This window comes from Anopheles bellator, chromosome 1, assembly GCF_943735745.2.
Source record: "Anopheles bellator chromosome 1, idAnoBellAS_SP24_06.2, whole genome shotgun sequence".
NCBI lineage: Eukaryota > Metazoa > Arthropoda > Insecta > Diptera > Culicidae > Anopheles > Anopheles bellator.
Window position 1 is genome coordinate 46774813 of NC_071285.1, and position 15762 is coordinate 46790574.

Sequence of the window (15762 nt, forward strand, 5' to 3'; positions counted from 1 at the left end):
AGCGTTTGCTAACAGTGTTTACGGACGGATTCGCGGTCGGCCGACCCGTAAACGTTTTGGCCGAGGCGTAAACAGTTTGGCATTACAAATTAATGTTACGCTTCGTGTGGCTTCCCAGGCAGAGTGTGAAAAAAGTCGTCAGTTTTGCGATTGTGATTGCGACGAACATACCGAAGTTGGTACGCAAGTTTTAATCCGTTAATTGTGCTCTTAAGTTGAAGCAAGTTTGGTTTTATATCTCCATCCGGTTGTGTTGAAATATTTGTGGTGTGACAAGCTGGCAGTGCAAGAATAGGTCACCGTCGCACACAGAAACACAAAGAGTATGAACTTCTTTGAGCCAGAGTTTCCGCAATCGCCCTGCCTCGTGTGGTTCCCCACGGATGGAAATATTTTCAGAAAAGAGGAGTGAAAAAGCGAAATAAAAGTCACTCCCAGATCCGCGTGTGAATGTGTGTATTAGGTCGTATAGTACGTTCCCATCGGTGACGGTGCAAAGAATCGGGAGTTTAGGCTCTTTTCGTGAAGAAATCGATTCCGTAGCAAACGTAGCCACCGTCGTGGAGTGTTGCGTCGCACGAGTTTACTCTGACCACTACGCATCCATCGCAGAATTATGGAGGCAGTGAAAATGGGCCACGAAAAACAGTAACTCTTTCCCAGGTTCTCGGTGCGAATGTATCTCAGATTGGATCAGCTCCAGTGGCCAGTGGTTGCGTGAAGTCGACCGCGTAGAAGCATGAGTTTTAGGCGAAAAGTGCGTTCCACTTTTATGCTTCACATTTCAGCGCAGGCTACTGCGATATGAAACGGGTAATTGGAAAGACAGCAGATTGTCACCAGAGCGTTCGGCGAAAGTTGATTGTGGTGTGGGCAATGTTTTGTTTACGTTCCCATGCACCGTATGATTAAAGCGAAGAGAATTAGCCTCACCACCCTCCCAGAAGCTCCACCCCGGGAGTCGCCATCCTTCGACCGAGCGGACCGAGTGGGGTGGTGCGCGTGTGGGGAGGGAAAACTGTTTTCTCTTCCTTGACGTTTTATCTCTTTCTCTGTGCCTTTGTGTGTGGTGGTTAGTACGACCGACCGACGTGTCTGTGTGTTGGTGTTTGCTTTCAGTTTCTGGGGGCGGTGTTGGGTGAACGCGTTTCTCGTTCTCGCTCTGGCAGAGTGAGCGAACAGTGTGCGACAAGGCCAGAGATAGAGCGCGTCATTCCGCCGTAGTGCTCCTTAGAACATCTGATCGTCAACAACGGCGCTCAGTAGGCTCCGTTCGGGGAATTCGTTCAGTTCAAAGTGTGCCGCTGCTTGCTCTCCGCTAATCCGCACCGTTCCGTAACTAAATTCTGTGCAATTTTCCAGTTTTTCCTCTTCGCCTGCCCACAGAAGGGTCAGTTTTCCAGAGCAATCACACGGAGAAAGATGAACTCAGTGCACTAGGGTGGAGTGAAGAGCCGACACACAGAGCGTGCCGACGCTTCCTCGGCACCAAGTAAGATGATGATCGACAACTATGAGTGCGCCGGATACACGTTCTACTCCAAGTTCGATTCCGGCAACCTGGGCAAAGTTGAGCTGGTGCGCTGCTGCGAAGGTAGGTCGGTGATGCAAAAGTATGCTTCCGTTTTCCGTAGCGCCTGTCCGTGTCCACCACTTTCTACTGTCGCCGAGCGAGCGGGAAACTAGAAGTTCTACATTCCGTCGTCACCGACGGTCCGAATATAGAAGAATCCGTATCGACCTTGTCGAGCGACCGACCAAACGAAAGCAAAACAGCAACCTTTCGAGGTGGTGCCAGTGCGCGCCCGGTTTATGTTCTTCCTGGTGCACCATTCAACCTTTGGCGGTGTCTTAGCGCTCGTTGGCGGCGCTTGGTATTACATAAACCTTTCACTCGAAACACCCGCCGATCGGTGCGCTGATTTTATTGACCTTTTTTCCCTCCCGGGGCGTGTTGTTGTTAGCTTGGCGTGCTTCACACCGCCAACTCTGTTGTGTCGTACAAGAATATGTAATCTTTATTTTTGGGGCACAGCCCATCGGTCGTTCTTTGTGCCGCGGTATGTTCTGTGGCCCGCGAGCGAGAACGGACTTTCAAGTTTACGGGCAGAGGCTAAGTTTGGGCCCGTAGATCCTGCATGGACCGAACAGTAGTCAGGGGTCTTAGAAAGAAAACGCGTTTTTATGTTCTAAATAGGATTTATTCATCAACATAATCTCCATCGAGAGCCACACAATCTTTTGCGTCAAAAAATGCCTTAGTTTCTCTGCGATAACCTCTTCATTCGAGCGGAAATTTCCTACCGGTGAGCGTTTTATTCTGAGGTTTACGAACAGCTAGTAGGCGCTGGGAGCAGGAAATGTGGCGACTACTGTCTATGTGGGAGTAATTCGAATGGCTGTACACATAGTTTTGCCATTGTTTTGATTGAATTGTGACATGCTGAAACCAATATTTTTTCTTTGTTATATGAGGTCGTTTCTTTGCAATATCGACCTTCAAACGCTCCTATTTGATGCCATATAGTATTCACTATTGATGGCGAATCCAAGCAGGTTCACCAGTTGCTCTCCACTTAGATGAGGATCGTTTTGTTTGTTATGTTTAAACATGTGCCAAACACATGTGGCTCTTGTTTGTGGGTCAACAGGGAGCAAACGCGCCACCCACTTTAAAGAGAGCTTTCTCATAGTCAAATGTGCATGCAATATAAAGCAAACTCGTTCTTTCGATACCTTCTTTTCCATCATTCAAAACGATTTTGTGGATTTTTTGTGGCTTAGAACAATGTCTCACAAACTTATGAGTAGAATGTTATGCAGATTTCTTTTGAAGGTAAGAACGAACTGAAAAAGCGTTGAATGCAAAAGGCTTGCGACATCTATGTGTTAGGCCCTAGACTTTCCAGTCAATGTGTTATAAATAACTTCCAAATATCTTCATGGGGCAATAATCAATCGATTGTGTGAATGCTTTTGCTCCTAATTTCTTGCCAGACAGCAGAGCAGCATGATGATCACAGCAAGCTGTGGGTGCGTTAGCCAGAAGGGCAGGGCTACTTGTGATAAAAGCCTACTCTGCTCTCGGCGAACGAAAGTTAAATCGATCATATCGTGGCACAAAATCAACAAACCTTCGCCTCACCGTCGCCGCCATCGTCGATTTGTCAAAATCTGGGCATTAGGGTTAGCACCACCATGGCGTGGCGCATGTACCTACCTTCTCGAAACACTGTGCCTGAAATAAAAATAATAACCCAATTCTTTCGCTTTTCGACGTTTCTGTTTTGGACGACGACGCCGCCAGGTCTCGGCATCGTTGGCAGCACCGTATCGAGTGGCCCGATTGGCGCGGGCGGACCAGCAGTAGGTGGCTGCTCATCGAACGTCGGCGGCGTTCCCATTATCGGTCAGACCTCCATCGGGGGCAGCAGCAGTGCGTCAGCGATCGTAGCAGCAACCCTCGGGGTCGGTCTGCAGCAGCATGGCGGTGGCCACACCGCCCACAGTGGTAGTGGTGGTGCGCCTCAAGGCGGTGGTCTTGGACTTCCGATACCGTCGCCGACGCCGCACGCAACCGAAAATCCGCTGGTGGAGGTAGAATTCAACCTTTGGACACGGCCCGACTGCGCAGGGACACCGTACGAAAATCAGAACCGCACCTGGTTCCACTTTGCGGTGACCGGGGGCCGACCGAATCAGATCGTAAAGTTTAACGTGATGAACCTCAACAAACAGGCCAAGCTGTTCAGCCAGGGCATGCACCCGGTGATGAAGGTGGGACCGAACGGACGCTGGGAGCGGATTAAGGATAAACCATCGTACTCGGTGAGTGGTGACCCCACACCCCACTGCTCGATTGCGACTTCAGATTATTGATTGACTGTGTCACAATTGTGTCTTTGCAGATTACCAACGATGTCTTCTACATTTCGTTCCTTCACAAAGCCCCGGAGGTTGGCGCCGAACAGACCCGGATCTACTACGCGTTCACGTTCCCGTTCACCTACACGGAGCTGCTGGACCAGCTGGCCACGTTCGATCGGAAGTTTGGCCGGCATCCGTTCGAGTTGAACAAAATGGCGTACGATGTTTCTCAAAAGTATGAAAGCGCGATGACGGCGAGTGGTGGTTCCGTGTCCACCCATATCCCTCCGGATGGCGGTGGTGTCAAACTGCGACGGAAGGGGAAACTGTCCAAAACGGAACGCATGGATCGCACCAGCCCGGAATCGTTCGACGATACGGCTCGCGATGGTACGACCGGCCTCGTGGTTGCTGCAAAGCAGCAGCCACCGCTGGTTTCGCTGCCACCCGAAGGGAAGCCACCGGCAGCCGGTGTTGGAATGGTGATCGACGACAACACTTCCGAGTCGATGCAGCAAATAACGAATCTAGTGAATAAGGTGAAAATAGAGTTACCGCAACAGACCACGACGGAAGGTACGCCTCCGGCTCCGGCTCCGGCCACCCTGGTGAAACAAGTGGCCTCAACACCGGGATCAACGTCGGCGTCACTCACCAAGCTCAAGTTACCGTCGTTTCATCAGCAACTAAGTGCCAGCAGCAGCAGTAACACTGCTCCGTCGGCGACACTGCCCACTGACGATGACCCCGGCAAGGGAGACCAGCGGGACGAGATTTACTACTGCCGCGAACTGCTCACGCACTCGGTCGAAGGGCGCCGGATCGAGTTGCTCACGATCAGCTCGTTCCACGGTATTCAAACGGTGCGCGAGCCGCGCCTTCGCAACCTGTTTCCGGACGATCAAGCGCAGCGCTGCCATACGTTTAGGGATAAGAAGATTGTGTTTATCTCGTCGCGCGTCCACCCGGGCGAAACTCCGGCCAGCTTCGTGCTGAACGGGTTCCTCTCGATGCTGCTCGACCGCAAGAGCATCGTGTCGCAGACGCTCCGGCGGATGTACGTATTCAAGGTGATACCGTTCCTCAACCCGGACGGTGTGTACAACGGGCTGTACCGATCCGACACCCGGGGCCACAACCTGAACCGCGTGTATTTGGGCCCGTGCCACGAAACGCAACCGGCCATCTACGCGGCCCGCAAACTCATCAGGTACTTTGGGGGGAGGGGGTCGCCCAGTTCCCTTTCCGGAGCGCTGTGATTGATTGTGTCCTTTTCCAGATACTATCACCTCGGTGCGGACGAAGTGGAACCGTATGAGTTGGAAAGGGAAAAGAAAAGCTCTTCGCCACCGAAGGTGGAATCTGCTGCGGAATCGCTCATCGATTCGAATATGGCTCCAGCTGATTCCGGTCTCGCTGAGTCCTCGGAAGCCGCGACTACTGCAGCAGCAGCAGCACCAGCAGACGCGGCGACAGTGAAGAAAGGTAGACCCAAAATCCCGTTGATGGTTGCGGGGCGTGCGGCCAGCATCAGCACTAGCAGCACGGCAAACGTCACTGCCACTGCCACTAACAACAACAACAACAACCAGCAGGGCCACAACCGAACTACTAACACACACGATCACAAAACCAAACTGCCCGCACTAACAACAGCAGCGACGCCCTCCGGTCCTCCGGCTGTCACCGACACCACTTCCGGCGCGCCATCCAAACGGCTCTCCCCCCCGTCCGCCCTTTCTCTGGATGGCGGATCGCGTAAGCGGCGCACCGCCACTCGGAATACGACTGGCAGCGAGCGGTCAATCATTGCTTTCGCTTCCCCCTCGATTACGGCCAGCAATGCTGCCTCCTCTTCCTCTTCGTCTTCTTTCGTCGTGCCACAGCAACAGCGGCACACCAGCACGCCATCGTCCGCGTCGTCCTCGTGGTCAGATAAGTTGTTTGGCAAACTTCTTCGCCGCCGACGCTCGAAGGCGGCAGGTTCGGGTGACGCCAGTGGAACGCTGTCTCCGATAGCCCAGGCACTGCCCCGACCGGTCACTCTGCTTCCGGTCGTCGAGGAGTGCTCGATCGAAACAGCACCGGAGCCGGTTTCGTCGCCATCGGCCCATGTGTCCCCACTAACCGATGGTACGCCAGCAGTGGCGCTAGTTTTCTTTTAGACTGCATGCTTCAACCGGTCATCCCAATCATAGCCGCCGCAAACTTGACCGCTGCTGGTAGCATTTCACGCCGTTCCACAAACCCAGACAAACACACATACAGAGCAATTTAGCTTTCCGTCACCACCGTCTCATTGCATGGCCATACGCATTCCGGGCGTCAGATCACCACCGTGTTAATGCGTGTCCTTTTCGCTGCGCCCGTTTCCTTTCAGAGTCGGATTCCGTCGAGCAGGACAATACACCGCCGGCGTCGGATTCTGGGTTTAGCGAGGCGAGCACCGCGTCCTCGTCGAAGGTGGTTACCATGTGCAGTATTTCGTCGACTGGCAGTACGCCTCCGGAGGCCACCGCTTCCGTTGTTACAAACCAGACGCCAGACAGCCAACCAGAAGATGCCGGTGCTACGGCGACAACGGCGACGGTGGCGGTGCCACCGTCACTCATGGTGGCCGCCGCAACGGCTGCCGCTCTCGTGACAACGGCGCCCCCGTTGGCCCCGACGAAAGCTTTCACCGAGAAGCTCATCCCCGAGCTGAACCCGGTCGTCGTGAGCGACGTGAGCCGATCATCGTCGGCCGTTACCGTCCCGCGCAGTTCCTCCAGCCTCAGCATGGTCAGCGGTGGTGGTGGAGGCAAAAAATCCACCACAGGCGGTGGCGGAAGTGCCAAGGGGGCAGCGAAAGGGCCATTCCATCACAAGCAGCAGGGCGTGCTGAGTAAACCACAGTTCATCGGTGTGACCCCGGGCGGTGCTCTAAAGTTTAAGGAGTATCTCATGCACCCACTACATCATCACCACCCTCACCACCATCACCATCATCACCATCATCATGCGGCTGGTGCGGCGGCAGCTGGTGGAGGCACAGTGAGCTCCGGAATGATGGCAACCGGTGGTCAAGTTGGGAAGTTTGCACTGGGGAGCACCATCAAAAAGGCGGTGCAGTCCTCCGGGAAACAGTCGTCATCGAATGCTTCGTGCTCGTCCGCCTCATCGCTCGCTGGCCGAACGGTCGGGGAACGGATTCTGGGTGATGCCACCGGGGGAAAGAATCGGCCGCAGACACCCCAGCAGCAGGCACCGGTGGTGGGACCATCGGCGCTTCCCAGTCACCACTATCGGTCGCATCGGAACGAGTACCTAAATCCGGGTGGCGGTGGACCACCGCTGTTACAGCGCAGTCTGAACATCAGTCTCGATTTTCTGGCCCAGCTTGACGAGCGCAACGATCGGGTGGTGTACGAGGACCGCAGCAATCTGTTCATGTATCTCGATCTGCACGGGCACGCCTCGAAGAAGGGGGTGTTCATGTACGGCAACCATCTGCCCAGCACGGTCGAAGCGGTCGAGTGTATGCTACTGCCCCGGCTGATGAGTCTCAACTCGGCGCACTTTCACTTTGACGCGTGCAACTTTAGCGAGCGCAACATGTACTACAAGTAAGTGGTTGTGGCTGTGATGGCCCCACTGGGACACTGGTGTGATGTGTCACTTTTTCGTACAGGGGAAAGCGTGACGGACTGTCGAAGGAGGGCTCCGGCCGAGTGGCGGTCTACAAGTGTACCGGGCTGATCAAAAGCTATACGCTCGAGTGTAACTACAACACTGGCAAGTGTGTCAACATTTTGCCCCCGCGCGGCAAGGAGATTGTGGCCAAAGCGACCCACACTCTCGTCCCACCGAAGTACACGCCAGGGGTCTTCGAAGAGGTCAGTACTCTTCACGCACCACATCCTGATTTCATCTGATCAACTGTTCTCCTCCTTGACACGCGGCGACTTAGGTTGGCAAAGCCCTCGGACCCTCGATACTGGATTTGACCAACTCGAACCCGCTGTCACGGTTATCGAACTGCGAGTTCCGCACGCTGCAGGGCCTGCGGAATGCGCTGCGCATCGAGATCGAGCGAGGCTCGTCGAAGGCGCGCGTCACCAATAAGGTAATCTGTTGTCCACGGGCGGCCCTACTGTTTGCCGACGCGCTCCAGCACCACAACCAGCTGCTGCATCATCATCATCACCAGCAGCAGCAGCACCAGGTCGCTTGAAGGTGCACCGCTGCTGTCAGCGTGCCTCCTTTCTTCCTTCTTTCTGTTGGTCTGTTGGTTGCTCATATTTGTAAAGCCTTCAAGAGCCCTGTGTGGGCTATCATTGGTTACTTTAATTCCTGTTGCCTGCCACTATTACTATCTCATTGGTTATTATCGTTGATTTTGTTTATTTCTTATGTTCTGTTTCGGGGTGGTAGTTGATTTTGTGCATTTCTTTCTGCTCTTCTCTTATTTTCTCAGTTTGGTGACATTATAAGTTACGATTGGTTGTAGTGTAGCAAGCAAAGCAGGCCGTCGCTTACCTTCTGCCTTCTCTATACTGTCGCTCCATACACTACTACTACCTACTACTACTATTACTAACTAGGAGAAAATTGTCGTTGCTGCTGCTGCTGCTGGTGCTGCCCGATCGACCGACCGGGGTATCCCATGGAAACCGCCCCGCTCGGTCTCCGGAGATGTGCTCACCTTTTGTTTTCCCGGTGGAAGTGTCTTACCCTAACCAAAACGATTACCAAAGAGCAACTGCCAGCACCCCGGGTGTCTAGTAGCCATTGCCCAGGACGCAACCGCTGACGATGTTGCTGCCTGTGCTGTGCTGCAGCTGAGATGATGGAGAGATGAGTCTAATGAAAATGTCGAATGTCAACCGTTGTTTGTGTAACGCCTTTTTTTAGTTCGTTCTCTGTTTTCCTGCGACAGAAAGTAATACAAAAGAAGAAAATCGAAAACAGGTTCAAGAAAGCTCTTTTACACCAAAAGAAGAAGAAGAAGCAGGGCGTTTAGTTAATAAAATGTCTTCGTTTCGTTTCGGTCTTGGGATGGTTGTTCTCCTTTTGTTGGTTTGGTTGTTCGGTAGTGGCGGTAGGTGGCCATCTCGTTCCTATTCTGTACCCCTCCACGCGCCCGTTCGGTATCTATAATTGTCTGTGGATTGTGTGTGTTTTGAGCAGGGGTATGTATCCGTTTGCCACGTTCGTTCCTTCACCAGATCGTTGTTGGCGCATCATCAGAGCCCGTGGGCACACAGTAGGCCGTTTCACTCACGCTCCCATTTCACGCTCATTCATACAATGTTCATTTTCTTTCCCTTTTCGGCCAACACAAAAAAACGGTTCCTCCAGGGACCTAAGGCGCACTCGAAACGGCTCGCCAATCAGCTGTCCAGCTCGATCGAGATCGCGGCCAAGGAGAACGCCATCCAGTGGGTGACGACCGGGCCGCTTGCCGGTGGGCAACCGCCCGTCGTGGTGACCAGCACCGGCGGAAACACCGGAGTCACCATCGCCAGTAGTCCGGTGGTCGTCGCCGGTGGAACCATGACGCTAAAGGTGGTAACTGGCGCTGGCAGTGACGAAACCGGCGCCATCTTGACAGCCGCGACCAGCGGCATCGCATCGGCCCAACCAGTGGCGGCGGCGACAGGAGCGCAGGCGGTAGTGGGTCGCACCTTCCTAAAGGGCTCCTCGGTGAAGGGGGGCAAAATCTCCCGCAAGGGTGGCGCCTTTGGCAAGAAGAAGCCGAAAGTGCTCTGCGATGTCGGTGCCGCACCGGGCGGTGTTGGTGGTAATGCCGGCAACGGCAAGAAGCTGCAGGAACTGGTGGTGCTGCGAGGCAACAACAAGGAACAGCATCCCCAGTCAGCGCAGCAGCAAGTGGTGGTGCCCCGCAAGAAGATCAAAGTGTCCACCGGTGTCGGCGCCGGTGTGGGAGGAAACGGTGCCCCAGGTGGTGGGGGTGGCGGTCCACCCAGCAGTGCGCTGGAGTTGTGCTTCAAAGGAACCCTGCACGGTGTTGGTGGTGGTGTGGTGGCATCGAGCTCACTGCCCAACTGTAGCGTGGCCGCCCTCACCGCGGCCGAGCTCGGTGGTGCCGTGGCGAAGAAGGTGAAATCGGAAACGAAACTGTTCGACGCGGCCGATATGCTGTGTGACGATGGCTTCGACACCGCACTGCCGTGCTGTTCCCATGGTACGGCCACTTCGCGGCTGGTGGCGTCCGTCGCAACGGCGACCACGCCCGACCATGAGGTGCTGCTGATCGGTGGTGGAATCGGAGCCGGATCCCAACCGATCGACGGTGGTGGTGGCACGGGCAGTGACAGTGGCGGAAGCGGCAGCAAACCGGGTGGTGTCATCTCCGGTGCATCCCTCAAGCCGAAACCGTCAAAGTTGGCCAAATCGACCAAATCGGGCAGCAGCGATGCGAGCAAGAAGCTGCTGAAGAAGAAACGGTCCCTCAAGTCGGACAGTACCGGGCTGAAGCGGAAGAAGACGCGCATCAAGCCGTCGCTCACCTAGCGAAGGAGGCGCTGCTAATCGTTTGGCCGCCGTCTTCCTTGATTTGATTACTGAGTATTAACAGAGAGAGAGAGAGAAAGAGAGAGTGGTTAACAGAGGCAATGCCGCCAACGACGGTCCGCGATCGGTCGCTGGTGGCTCTTCTGCTGTGCTCATCTCGCGCAATAGAGGATTTATTTTAATAAAAACACACAACAAAGAAAGGGAGAAAAAAGAAGAGAAGGAAGACCCCGCTTGGTCCCGGGTTGTTGTTGTGTTGGGCGTGTGATATTTTGTACTCGTATTACTCTAAACAACCACACAGCTTTTAGTTGTAAGCCATATGACGATGTTTTGCTTTTACGCGCCACCACGCTTAGTGTGATCATTTGCTTTATTTGCGTTGCATTATCGATAGCATGAACCGGAAGTGAGATGTAGGTTGTTGAAGCTAAAAAGAAGAAGAAAAGCACACCGTGCAAAAGATTTCGTTTTCTCCGCATTTCGATTTTATTTCATTTGTTTTAAACACGCAAACGACGAACAGGGAAGTTGACGTTTTCAGGCCGCGACCTGAATGCCCTGATATCTGAGTGCTGCTCCGCCATTTGGGCCGTGAAACCACATCACACATAGGTAGCCTGATATCCAGCGTTCGACTAGGTTCTGTCTGAGTAAGCAACTGAAAGAAAGAGAGAAGTGACTCAAAAGGGACTCGCAAGCAAATGCATTTTGGGGTTTGTCGAACGGGAACGGATTTAAATTATTCTCTCGCGTAGATACGCCGGCGAGTGTAGTGTGCCTAGTGTTTTGGAATTGGTTTGTTGGGGAAAAAGAAAACATAACACAAACAATCACCACTGAGCTGCTTGCTTTGATAGTCCTGAGTAGTAGTAATGCAACTAACACAACTAAACAACCACCGCGCAATGGGCTCGCGAACAGAGTAGGCCCTGTCGCAAAGGACATGCTCAGCAACGATTCATATAGAAAAGACTTGGAACAAACGTGATAGAGAGAGGGACGCAGAGAGATGACGAGAGAGAGAGAGCAGTAAAAGCGCGAAATATTATATCACCAACCACAAAATGGTAACAATAAACTATTCAAAACTTCACAAACACTTTTTTTTTTCTTTATTTGAAAAGAATGAAAAATGGCGCAGCAACTGTCGGTAAAATGTACGCAGCTCCCAACGTATGTACGGCCAACAAAGTTTTCTGCAATATTTCAGTATTATCAAATATTTCAAATATTTCAAATATCAAATATTTTGATTCAATTTTCTGGTGCATGATTCGTCATTTTCAAACATTTTCGGAGCATGTTCTACACGAAAGATGGCACACAACATTGCATGCAACGTTCTATACAAGTTGTATACAAAACTGGTGTGCAACTCACTGGTGCTACCTACCAGTCGCTCCTGTTCCCCTAGTGATTTTGCCGCTCCACAAAGCCTTGTCCACAAGGATTACTTTACCTCTATAAATTTTAAAGCATTCAAAGAAAGAAAACTTCTTCAAACAAACCAATGCAATTTATGAACCGTCAATGGCTCCCATTTAAGCACACTTGAAGGAGGCATATTTTTGAATATACCTACAGTCCGAAACATTCACCCTAGGCTACTATTATTTGCCGTTCTCCCCTCTAAAATATAAGAATTTTTAGGAACTTAGCTGATGGTCAGTAGTAATTAACGTCAGTCACGCAACGTAAACAACTGACCAAAAAAATGGTACCACAAAAACAAGGAGTGTCCCCTCATTGGAAACTAAAACGTGCAACAACACGTAGGTTACAAAATTCGAAATAAGAACAAACCGTCTAGGGAATACGACCGGCGCACTATGGGGAAAAGGTGTTCAAAATGGCTTTGAGGATTTCCCGGTACATTGAATGTATGTATTCAGGTAATGCATTTTTGATTGATGCTGATGTTCACCTTGCAAGCATACGTTAAGCAAATAAAAGTTATGTTGGAAAACCCATAGATTCTTCCTAAAACTAGTCATGTCCACCTGCTACGTACAAATTCCCCATAGTACGGTGGCGCGTTCACTTTGTCGGACGCGTGCGCGAAACTTGAAATGAACACATCGACCCTTGGGTCGGTGAGAATCCGAAGTTAGTCATTCGGTTGTTTTCGACGCGAAAGGGTTCTCACAAAAGTGCGCTCATCTCACACGCGCTGATGAGAACGCGGGATCGCGTGTTGGTGAGTTGGTGAGTCGAGTCACGGCGATCAGGCGATCAGTATTGATGTTCCCGCAGCGGCTGCTAAATCAGCGTTTTGTGCTAATGTTGTGGTTGCTTTGACTGCAAACAAAACCAGGTAACTAGACCGTAGATTTCGCTCTTCAAAGCGTGACACGTTTACAGTGCATCGCTTTTGCAGGTTTCCCTAGCAACGGCCCAGCGCCAACATCGAAACACAGGGGCGTAAACACGTAGCACTGTGGACTGGGCGGACTATTGCAAGGGACAAAAGGGCAACAATCGAGAAATAATGAAGCATCTAATGGTAGGCGTTGCCTTCCTGGTGGTTGCCGTCGACATTGGTAAGTGGCTGGGTGGCGGAATACCCCAAAGAAAGTGTTAATTTGTTGGCAGAACGGGCTCTGTGAAGGTTAATTGATAAATCGCGCGATGAGTGAGACTCGCCCCGTGGTGAGATGTTCGTGCGATCGCCGCGAGATCACACAGCAGTGTTGCCAACCCAAAGTGTTGTTGTTTTTTGCTGTCAAAACAAAAGGTTTTTAAACTGGCAAACAACGAACTATCTCGAAGCGCCGCACTTTCCGTTGCTCGAGGAAATTGACCAGCGCCATTCATTTACCATCAATATCCGCCCGATGCAATTCGATTGACTTGGTCCGCCCGGCAGAAAGTGTCCTTCGTGCGCTCGCTTATCGTTGCACTTCCGCCTCAACGGTCAATTACTCGTCGAGTTCCGTTCCGGAGCAAGGCAGACCGTAAAGGATATGTGCCGATGCGAGCTTTTTCCGTGTCAACAAGTGTACACACATACACACTTTATGTAAATCGGTCGCAAGCGGTCGTGGAACACAGGAATGTAAAATAGTCTCCCGAAACGCCTGGGGAAGTTCACAGTTCTGTTTGACTTTCAGTGCTCATGCTCCCTCGGAGCACATATTTGTTCTCTGCCCGGTCTCGGAACCATCCGCGCGAACCAGTTTCAACAAACAGACGTTAAATCATATTCCAACCCAGGGGCAAAAGCAGGGCAAGAACCGTCGCGTTGATTCTTTTTGGTCCACTTCACCACAAGCACCTACAAAGGGTTTCGGTTGTGGTACAGCAAAAACGGCGCACCAGGAGTTCAGGAGTGTTCTTCGGTCACTTAATCGAAGCCATCACTCGAGTGCCTTCTTCGCACCGGATGAAGGTAGGCCACCGATGGATGAGAATCGATCTTGAAGCCTCTCGACTCCTCGAGGCTCTATGGAAATTCCATTTGTTTTAATTCACTGGTTCGGGCGACGGAGATAGAGAGCGAGAGCGTGAACGGGTAAGGGTGGCAAGCAAATGTATTGGGCTGATTAAATCTGCATTAAATTTGCGTAAAATGCGACTGCCAGTGACTGGGCTTTGTCTTTGAGAACAGGGGACCTCGGACGTAAAAACGTCCATCTCCTTGTGGCATTTTGAGATAAGAGGAAAATTGGAGCTGGCCGGTTGGCGTGCGGAAGCCCTTATCTCGTCCTTACGCCGTGTTGGTTTCCGGTTGCTCGCCTCTGTCTCACATTCGTTGCTGAATCCTTTTTGTCTCACATTACGCTTACGAAAAGCACCCTTTTGCGCATTCATTAAAATAATTATCTCGTATTCGCCGTTGAGTGAGCTTTTGCTGCAGGCACGAAAGAGAAAGACAACATTGTGATGGGTGTGTAATGTAGCGGAATATTGTCACCACTTGGCGTGATGGCAAAAGGAAAATAAATCCCCGCGAACCGGGAGATGGTTCCGTCCATCAGGACCTCTTATGCTGATTGCTGCTAATGAATCGCGTCGTTACCCATTTTCTCGCACAGCTACGGCCATCAGTTGCTACGTATGCAATACGACTGACTCGACGACGCCATTTCAGTGCAGCGAATGGTTCGAACGGTTCGACAGGCCCGACCTGAAACCGGTGGACTGTTCTAACGTTTACGGGGCCAAGTATTGCATCAAGCACGTTGGCCGCTTCGAAGGTACGAACCACACAACACCACAACTAACAGCGACGATAACGGGGCAGTTAACCAAAATAATACACTAAAACAAAAAGGGACGGAGAGCTATTTAGCTGTAACATACTAACCTTATGGTTCCAAAATTGCAGCACGCGCTTCACCCATCGCAGCAACCCCTTTGGAGAATGAAAGTTGTATGATCCGGTTCAAAATTTAACACATAAAATTAGCGAATAACCCATCGTTACTACCGTTTTTTTCTGTAACCATTCATTCGGCAAATCCTTTCAGCAAGCGGCATCCTCTGCTACCAGTGCTCGTCCGCGGACTCCATGTTCTGCTCAGACGTGCTGGTCGCGGACGAGGCGTCCCCCTTCAAACCGGAACCGTGTGATCACGTGTTCGAGGCAGAATACTGCATCAAGTCAACGGCAATGCATGGTTCGGTTTGGCTCGTTTTCTTTCCACCATTCCATTGGTGTTTAGTGTGTCGATGCATGCGTTTACTACTTATTGTTTGAAACACTTTTTCATTCATCTTTCACAAATTTTACTGCACGCTCGCTTTAACACCAGCACCATTAACACACGATTGATGTTGTCACTGAGAAACGCGTGATGATTACTTTGATTGAAATGGCTTCTTCACGGCTTTCAGACGGAATCGGTGCCAAGCGGTATTGCTCGTCGCGCGATCTGGGCAACTACTGTAATTACGTGCGCAACCCAGGCGATCAGATCGAGTACCGGTCGTGCATTTTCACCTGCGGCACCGACGGATGCAACGGCGCACCACCATCATCCCGTTCGCTGGCCGCATCGCTTGTCAGCCTTGTGGTCCTACTACTGACGACCCGCCTGTGGATCGGTGCAGCCATGAATTAAATCGAAAACCGTCAGCGAATGCTGTGCTGACCGTAGTAACCTCGTAGATTAAGTTTAAATTAAACCTTCCTTTCTTATTCCGTCCTGTTTGAGCTTTTCCGAGAGTCCATAATGTAACATAAGAATTTTTTAAATAAAAAAAAAGACGATGCATATGATTCTCGCATTCTTTTTAACACACGTATCGCCACCGGCGGCATCGTTCTTTCCACTAAAAGAAGGGCAACTTTGTAGACACACGGTGATGGTTTCTTCTGCTGGATTATTCGCACTGACGGCGGTTAAAACGTGAAGCGCGTTGTTTCACATGATA

At 51.6% G+C, this 15762-nt stretch overlaps 2 protein-coding genes across 2 annotated transcripts; both read left to right on the forward strand.

Annotated features, from left to right (window-relative positions):
- The first annotated feature begins 1170 nt into the window (after positions 1 to 1170).
- Positions 1171 to 11420, forward strand: LOC131216719 (uncharacterized). Its single transcript, XM_058211275.1, has 8 exons — positions 1171 to 1594; positions 3308 to 3828; positions 3909 to 5077; positions 5147 to 5352; positions 6248 to 7472; positions 7538 to 7742; positions 7817 to 7972; positions 9208 to 11420. Exons 1-8 carry the CDS (start codon positions 1498 to 1500, stop codon positions 10381 to 10383), a joined length of 4755 nt encoding a protein of 1584 aa, XP_058067258.1. The 5' UTR covers positions 1171 to 1497; the 3' UTR covers positions 10384 to 11420.
- Positions 11421 to 12587: 1167 nt separating this feature from the next.
- Positions 12588 to 15598, forward strand: LOC131216726 (U-scoloptoxin(05)-Sm1a). The gene is made up of 4 exons (XM_058211284.1): positions 12588 to 12700; positions 12764 to 12926; positions 14421 to 14582; positions 15223 to 15598. Exons 2-4 carry the CDS (start codon positions 12875 to 12877, stop codon positions 15447 to 15449), a joined length of 441 nt encoding a protein of 146 aa, XP_058067267.1. The 5' UTR covers positions 12588 to 12700; positions 12764 to 12874; the 3' UTR covers positions 15450 to 15598.
- Positions 15599 to 15762: the final 164 nt, after the last annotated feature.

Excerpts from the sequence above, each read along its gene's own strand:
- LOC131216719 (XM_058211275.1), top strand. The coding sequence starts at position 1,498 with ATGATGATCGACAACTATGAGTGCGCCGGATACACGTTCTACTCCAAG. Across the intron at positions 7,473-7,537 it reads GAGCGCAACATGTACTACAA|GGGAAAGCGTGACGGACTGT; the intron begins GTAAGTGGTTGT and ends TTTTTCGTACAG. Across the intron at positions 7,973-9,207 it reads AGGCGCGCGTCACCAATAAG|GGACCTAAGGCGCACTCGAA; the intron begins GTAATCTGTTGT and ends CGGTTCCTCCAG.
- LOC131216726 (XM_058211284.1), top strand. The coding sequence starts at position 12,875 with ATGAAGCATCTAATGGTAGGCGTTGCCTTCCTGGTGGTTGCCGTCGAC. Across the intron at positions 12,927-14,420 it reads GGTGGTTGCCGTCGACATTG|CTACGGCCATCAGTTGCTAC; the intron begins GTAAGTGGCTGG and ends TTTCTCGCACAG. Across the intron at positions 14,583-15,222 it reads GCACGTTGGCCGCTTCGAAG|ACGGAATCGGTGCCAAGCGG; the intron begins GTACGAACCACA and ends CACGGCTTTCAG.